At 38.3% G+C, this 8186-nt stretch overlaps 1 protein-coding gene across 1 annotated transcript; it reads left to right on the forward strand.

Annotated features, from left to right (window-relative positions):
• Positions 1-3513: 3513 nt before the first annotated feature.
• On the forward strand, positions 3514-8020 carry LOC123966433 (mucin-5AC-like; the record flags this gene model as incomplete). Its single annotated transcript, XM_046042597.1, has 14 exons — positions 3514-3577; positions 3868-4129; positions 4232-4346; positions 5107-5197; positions 5274-5380; positions 5472-5685; positions 5800-5925; positions 6577-6694; positions 6795-6933; positions 7029-7133; positions 7253-7322; positions 7430-7567; positions 7680-7844; positions 7926-8020. Coding segments are annotated over exons 1-14 (1809 nt in total), but the record flags the coding sequence as incomplete, so codon positions are not given.
• Positions 8021-8186: the final 166 nt, after the last annotated feature.

The raw sequence follows: 8186 nt of genomic DNA on the forward strand, positions 1-8186 counted from the left end.
GCTTTGCGATCGCGATTATTTTTTTATTTTATTTTTTTTTCTCGGAAGGGCGAGTCGGAAGGGCAACTTGAGTCAGGAAAGGCAAACGGGCAGTTGCCCGGGCAACCAGAGCAACCCCCCTGTGCACGTCCCTGGTCCTTGGGCAAGATACTGAACCCCGAATTGCCCCTGGCGGCTGTTCCGCCAGTGTATGAAGTGTATGAATGTGTGTGAATTTGAGTTTCTGTATGAATGTGTGTGAATGGGGAATGCAGATGTAGTGTAAAAGCGCTTTGAGTGGTCGAAAAAACTAGAAAGGCGCTATACAAATACGGAGCATTTACAAAGCCAAAATAAAGCAGACACAGAGTAAATACAAAGACATTAACTACGACACAGAGCCAAGATACGAGACAGAACAGGTACTAAACTGAAAGTGCAAATGAACAATGAAAAATAATAAGGCTAAACAGAGGAAACACAAGACAAGGAACAAAACCCAAAAACAGAAAACATGGACTAAGTAGCAGAACAACACAAACAGACTCCCCAGCAAGACACAACAGACAGGATCAGACCAACAAGCAAAAACGCACAGAGTGTGTAAACTGGACACAAGACAACAGACAGGACTGAAACCCAAAACTCAGACTAAATAACAGATACCAAACTGACCAATAAACAAAACTCACAGAGACTAAACAAAACAAATCAGACAGGCAGTGTGACAGGATGGTTATTTTCCTGTACAGTCCGTTTGATAACTTGGCTGCACACAACCAAATAAGCTGCACAAATTAACTGCGCATTAGAATCAATGATGTTTTACATGTAAGTGCAAAATAGAATAAACTGAGTCTACTCATTGAACAATAACGCAGTAAATCAGCCCATTCTCGTAACAATTTAGCTTCACAGTCACTAAGTGCACACACATAACTTAACCTAAGGTGCAACAAGTGAAATCGCGAAGTTGAAAATTAACATTCTCACAGATTTCACCAGAGATGACTGGACATACACACAAAATGGCGGTGCCCAGAAAAGCTACATGGTTTTCAAAAAAACTAATACATAATACAACAATATGCAACTTTCAATGCCTTCTTTCAGTGCATCAATCTGACAAGTTAGGGTTTTCTTATACTGTATTTACATCTAGACCACTATATCATCACACCGTGATATGGATGAATTTGAGTCTCATAGCTTGGGGAGGAAAAGCTGCTCTGCAGTCTGGTGGTGCGGCAGATGAAACTTCTATATCTCTTCCCAGAAGGCTGGGGTGGTGTTGTGAATTATTTTGGAGCATTATAGCCTAAATTGTTATCATTAATTACTAGAGCAATGGTGGTCTACTTTGTCATCATTTAAAGTGTTATTGTATAGTGTAAAGTAGTGTTAAAACTCTATAGTTCTGAGTGTGTGTGCTCCTTTCTGTATCTAACTGCCCAGGCTTAGCAGTAGCACATTTGTGTGAGGGAGGAAGCACAGTGGGATAGCAAAACAGCACCAAAAACACTTGCAAAGGAAAATGTAGAAGCAGATTTTGTGAAAATTGTATTACAAAACATATATCAATATAGTCCATCACAGTAAGAATGTCCTGTTTCTAGCATGGAGCACAAACAACACCAGTTTATTCCACAAAAGTCAGGTTATGGATGAAATAGCATGATCAAGCGGAGGGCATGCAAAGGACACAGAGAGAAGGAGCAGGCAGTCCGGGACTTTCCCAGATCCAGGTGCAGTAGGAAAGAGAGCCAAGAGATGATGTGAAGCCAAGAAACAGAGCTATAATCTCTACAAAAATGAATGGCAATCATTTTGAATATTTTCAGGTAGCCCTGATGTGTGAATCTTATATCCCTAGCTTGATTAGGATAATGATTAACATGTTTATTAGAATAATGTTTAAGGTGTTTATTGAAAGATACACTGAACTTTGTGGTGTAGTTCTCTCTCTCAGTCTTATTACTCTCTGTGGCCTTTACATTTTTGTAGAAAGACACAGACTTGGACTTCACAACAACACACACACCCAGCCAGTCAAATAGTGTTGGCCGGAGGGGAAGTTGGGGTAACGACCATGACTAAAAATTAATTAGACATCCAAACGAGAGACAGTGAGGCCTTGTTGGATTCTTACATAAAGTTGATAGCACCTACAGCCAGGCTCTATAGGAGTAAACTAACATAGGAGGCCTTTGCAAGGAGGGCCTGATAAGGGAAGAAGACTCGATTTATGAACACAAAGGGGCCCTTGTGAGGCTGAAGGTCAACATGTTATGCAGCATACAGAACACAAACCTGCGTGCATGTGTTCATGTTGAACAAACTGTGTGATTGGTTTATGCATGTACATTTTCAGATGATGTCTTATTTCTCATGTCACATTTCAGTTTAATTTCTTTATAGGTGTTGTTAGGTAGAATACACTATTGTTTTAATATTGAATATGTGTAGAGATGGGGGTGGAGGTGGGTCGGACCCACAAGAGTAGGAGCGAAACATGATATCAATCAATGTATTTCAGAGTAGAGGAGTCTGCTCCCAGGACCAGCTCGAATAAACGTGTATTTGTTGTATTTGTTTATTTTCTTGAAATTATCACTAAACTTGAGTTAATTAGAATTTTAGTGTAATCTGTGTCTCATTAAAAGGAATGCCATTTATACTGAAAAGACAACAGTTCATCTAAGTCTAAGGGACAGTTACATCCAAGAGAATGAAGTGTGAGAGTGAGGGCCTGTTAGGCCTCTGGCCTGGTCTGAGGGTTTTATCTCCCACAATCCCTAGAGCTAAAATAAAAAAAATCATAATAGAAAGTCAGCTTCAAAAACAGCCTTAGTTTCATCCACCCCACCTTTGTAACTATCTCAGTTTCTTTACCTTAATCTGAAAGGACAACCAATGATTATATCAGATCTTGTATATTTCTAAATTCTCAGTGTGTATGAACAATACTTGGTAATACTTGGTAAAAAAAGGGATATGCGAGACATGTCAGTAAACATTACATAGGCAACATCTTTGGCAAATATTTGGTCAGTGTATTGTCCAGTTATTTGTGGATTTACTTACTATATATATACAGAGCCAAAACCCACATCTAAAAATGTTTTGGTTTGGTGAAAAAAGTACACAGTTCTTGTTTAAATATACACACATACTCCTCTTCCTCACATAAAAACCATGACCTGAATATGAAGTGTTCCATCATTAAAGTTTAGTGTACTGATGATTCATTAACTGCAACTGCTGTATGGCAGTTCAATTTTCAAATATTTGTTGTATGTATATGGTGCTATGTAGATAGAGTGAATGATAGGATGCTTCATGTCAGAGTGTTATTTTAAGCACCCTCTTCATGGGTGTGATCTTAATGAAGACGAAAACCACAGTGGTTGACACCCATAATGTATCTTTTACCACTCCTAAACTGCAAACACCCAATGACCTATATTAATGACATCGATGTCCGTTCGCTCGATCCCTCTCAGGACAGGAATCATGATCATTAGAACAGCCAGGATGCCGCTTGGATGGGTGATACCATGGCTAACCCTCTGCCTTGGACTATCTGCAGAGGCCAGTGGTATGTATGGGACACTGTATTCATTCATACTGTATATCACATCCAACCTTATTATCCTGCACTGTCCAGTATAAAGGTTGGTTAGTGGATAATACAAACAGTGTCCTTTTGTCTGATATTTTTGATCATGTGCAGTGACTATATAAATGTCTTTCTCTTTTGTAAGAAATGTTTCATCCGGTGACCAAAATGCCAGTAATTACAGGTACTTAGTTTTTTGTTAAAAATGCTAAAAATCATGTCCTATTTGAACTACAGTGTAATGAATGTTTTTTTTCTCCACAAACTAGAAGTTAGCCCCTCTCACAACGACCAGTGCTGCAGCACATGGGGATATTACCAATTTAAGACTTTCGATGGAGATTTCTTCCAGCTTCCCTCCACTTGCAACTACGTCCTTGTGTCCCAGTGTAAGAGCAACTACGAGGCATTCAATGTTCAGCTGCAAAGGCATGAGATAAATGGGGTCCCCACCATTAAGAAGGTCACTATGAAACTGGACGGGGTCATTGTGGAGTTAGTCAATACTTCCATCAAAGTCAATGATAAACCGTGAGTCTGCTTTGATAACTTTTCTTTATCAGCTGATGTACTGGTGACAGTGATGGTTATTGTCTGGTCATCTTACTGGAATGTTTTTCTTGTTTCCTCTAGTGTCAATATACCATTCAGCCAGGTTGGCATTTCAATTGAAAGAATTGTCTCCTATGTCAAAATCGAGTCAAAGCTGGGTTTGGTCATCATGTGGAATGAAGAAGACTCCCTTTGGGTATGTTTATCCATCTTGCTCGTCATCAAACCTGATTGCACTTACGTGTAAATAATATCTGATATTGATTTTTATTATTATTTTGATATCTTACAGATGAGCCTAGACATTAAGCTCTGAAAATATATGTACTGTATTTAGTTTTACTGCTATTCAAGAGATTGGTGAAATGACTCAGGTGATTAAATGAATTCACAGTAAATTAAAGGGAAGTAATTGTGAGGGTTCAGTGTCTTGATCGACACTTTATATATAAAGTCTATAAAGTAAGACCAAACATCATATTACCAGGGATGCTGTTAAAAATGCATTTTGCATGCATTAAATGCATATGTTAAAGAAAACAATTGACAACCAATGGTTTTCAACCACGCCATTGCAACTATTCAGACAATATTCCTTACTAAAAAGCAATAGGGAATGTTCAGTTTTGAGTATGCTTTTAAAAGGACATCTCATGTCCTCAGGAAGGTTACTCCTTCAACAAGGAGCACAAGAAGTAGGAGCATAAATTTAAGCCTGACAGCTTGAAACAGTAGTTGTCAAAACAATCTCCAATTAAGGCCCACTTACTCTGCATCGAATCACACAGTCTTCATCAGCAGTTCGCTAAGTTATCATGTGGATGTTCAAACTTTTCATTCTTGTTTGATTTGGTTGAAAAAAGAAAGGAAACTACAAACAACTAAAAATTGTTAGGTAGTTAGGACACCACTTGTTGAGACCTTGAGATCACTTGAAATTTTTCCCTGGTTTTAAGGTTGAGCTGGATAAGAAATTCAAGAATCAGACATGTGGCCTGTGTGGTGACTTCAACGGAGTCCAGCGTTATAATGAGTTCACTGATTCAGGTAAATACTAAATAATAAAACTTAAAACAAACTGCGTAAAGTACTCACATTTGCTTAAATGTTTTTTCCCCCTCAGAAACAGGGAATTCTTTAACTCCTTATTATGGGGAAGCATGGAAACTCAATGGTCCTACGGAAAACTGCGAAGCAATCTCTACAGCCCCAAAGACGTGTGAAAATCAGGTATGTTAAAATGGATTTGCTTGAAATAGTTTTACATTTTAACATTTAGGTTTGTGTTAAATTTAAATAAATAATATACTTTGACCCACAGATAGCCCTCTGTGAGAATCTGCTGAAAAAACCTGCATTCCACAGCTGTCAAAACCTGATTGATATTGACTCCTTTGTCAAAGCCTGTGTGGAGGACCTGTGCTACTGTAACAGCAACGATACGTCATGCTTGTGTTCAACCATATCAGAGTACTCCCGTCAGTGTGCTCATGCAGGCGGGAAACCAAAGCAATGGAAGAGTGCACAACTGTGTGGTAAGAACAGCAGTCAAAACATTTACATATTCGGGCTTTGATGTTTTCACTGTATTTGTATCAGAATCACAGTTTTGAAATTGTAAAATTGTAAAATTGATTTGTGTTGAATAGAAAAAACATGCCCTTTCAACATGGTGTATAAGGAATGTGGTAGTCCCTGTTCTGACACCTGCAGCAACCTCCAGAGAAGCCAAGTGTGTGATGATCACTGCATAGATGGATGCTTCTGTCCATCTGGTAAGTTTCCTGATTTTAAAACCAGCATAGATCATGTTTGTACATAGAGCAGCAAATGTTACAAAATGAAGCTGTAGTTTTAGCAGCAAGCCAGCACCTGTGTTTTGGTATTTACTTGCCTAAAAGACATACTTCATGTATGAGCTTATCACATTCATTACCTTTGTGCTTGTCCTCTCAAAACTCATCTTTGTATATATTTTTGGCTGCAATCAGTTAGGTGTACAACTCTGTAGCCTTATTAAAAACATTGAAAGTTGACATGCCACCGACAATAAAATCTAAATAAGGTGCTTGGATTTAATGCAGTTTTTTACATTTTAAATGGAGATATGTGGATATACTCAATATTCTTTGCCTAGTAAACAATGTTGTTGACTTTGACATCCTTTAAACTTATGTTAAGATATGTTTTGTTAATTCATGCATGCACATTTTGTAACTGAGAGCACAAATTAAGCAATTCAAAGGCAATTTCTTTTTCCGATGACACCTACTGGGCTCCTTGGGACACTCTGGTGATAAAACAAGTAAAACAAGTGGTAATAAATGTTTTGCAGTACTACACATGTACTGCGCTAACAGGGTTTGCAATGTGTAGAGCAGTTTAAGAAAGCTTAAGATTAATCAGGTCATTGTTTTTCTCCCAAGGGACTGTCTTCGATGACATTACAAAAAGTGGGTGTGTTGCTGTTGACCAGTGCTCTTGCTTACATAATGGCAAGCCATACAAACCAGGCGAATCATACTCAAGTCCATGTAGAAAATGGTAATTACTTCACTGTCTTCACTTTATTATAATGTTTACATTTACAACATGCATGTTTATGTGGCTTTGTCCAGTTGAACTGACTGAACTCTGTTGACAGCACTTGTGGCCAGGGGGAGTGGATCTGTAACCAAATGAACTGTCCTGGTATCTGCTCCATACTGGGTGGCTCCCACATCTCCACCTATGATTATAAAACATACACGTTTCATGGACTCTGCTCTTATGTCCTCACCAAGGTGAGGCATTTAGACTGAAATTCGAACAAAATGACAATATTTGTAAATAAGCAAACCGTTTGTAATTAAGTGCATTTTTATCTTTGCGATATTAGGAAACTAATGGGACTTTCAGTGTCCTTGGTGACCTGGTCAAATGTGAAAAATCAGATCAAACAACTTGCCTGACTGCAGTCACTCTACTACTGCCTAATCAAGTGGTAAAATTACAGTATATTATGGGTCTCTTATATCTGTTGGAAAGTTTGAGATTTACTCAGAAGTTTTTACATATTAACTGTATATTTATATGTGCCATTCGGTATTTTTTCAATTGCAGATGATTGTGGTTGAGGCCAATGGACAGGTTACTTATAACAAAATGATCTCTCACCTGCCTTTTTACAGGGGTAAGTGGTTGTTTCTTTTTGGTGTGCATTCTTCTATAAAGTCAGGAGATATAAATGAGTTTGCTGAAAAAACATTCTCTTTATTCAAAATGTTTTTTCCTGCGCAGATGACATCACAGTCTTCAGCCCATCGACATTCTTCATTGTAATCCACACCACCTATGGGCTTCAACTTGAGATTCAGCTCACACCCATTATGCAGGTCTACATCAAAGCCAGTGTTTCAAATAAAGGAAAACTGAACGGTGTGTTTTACTTTTTGAGCACTTTTGATTATAGTGTCAAATATCCACCTTAGTGTATATTTGTAGTGAGAATTTAATTAAGTAGTAAGTCAAAGTCATTGTCTTTATCCAGGCCTTTGCGGAAATTTTAACAATGTGGGAGCTGATGACTTCAAAAGCACAAATGGATTGATTGAGGGAACAGCTTGGACATTTGCCAACACATGGAAGACCAAAGCAAGCTGCCCCGATGTGACAAACATACTTAGGGACCCCTGCATTTTGAGTGTAGACAATGGTAGGTGACAGACCACATGTTCCATATTTTTAATATCATTCTTCACAACACTCTACCAGTGATGTTTATTTGTTTTTGTAGAGAAATATGCCAAACACTGGTGCTCAATGCTGACAGACCCAAAAGGGATTTTCTCTCAATGCCATTCTACAATAAACCCTCAAGACTATCAAACTGTAAGTATTTCTTTTTGTATGCATTCTAATGTGTGTGGACATGTCTTAATATATTTGTAGGTCTAAGAAAACACACAAGCCCACTATCCTTGTCGGGTCTGACCTCTATGGGGAGACCAAAATGCTGGACCCCACAGGTTTAAAGGGCTGTTTGAGGGTTAAGACT

The sequence above is a fragment of the Micropterus dolomieu genome, unplaced genomic scaffold (genome assembly GCF_021292245.1).
Source record: "Micropterus dolomieu isolate WLL.071019.BEF.003 ecotype Adirondacks unplaced genomic scaffold, ASM2129224v1 contig_13430, whole genome shotgun sequence".
NCBI lineage: Eukaryota > Metazoa > Chordata > Actinopteri > Centrarchiformes > Centrarchidae > Micropterus > Micropterus dolomieu.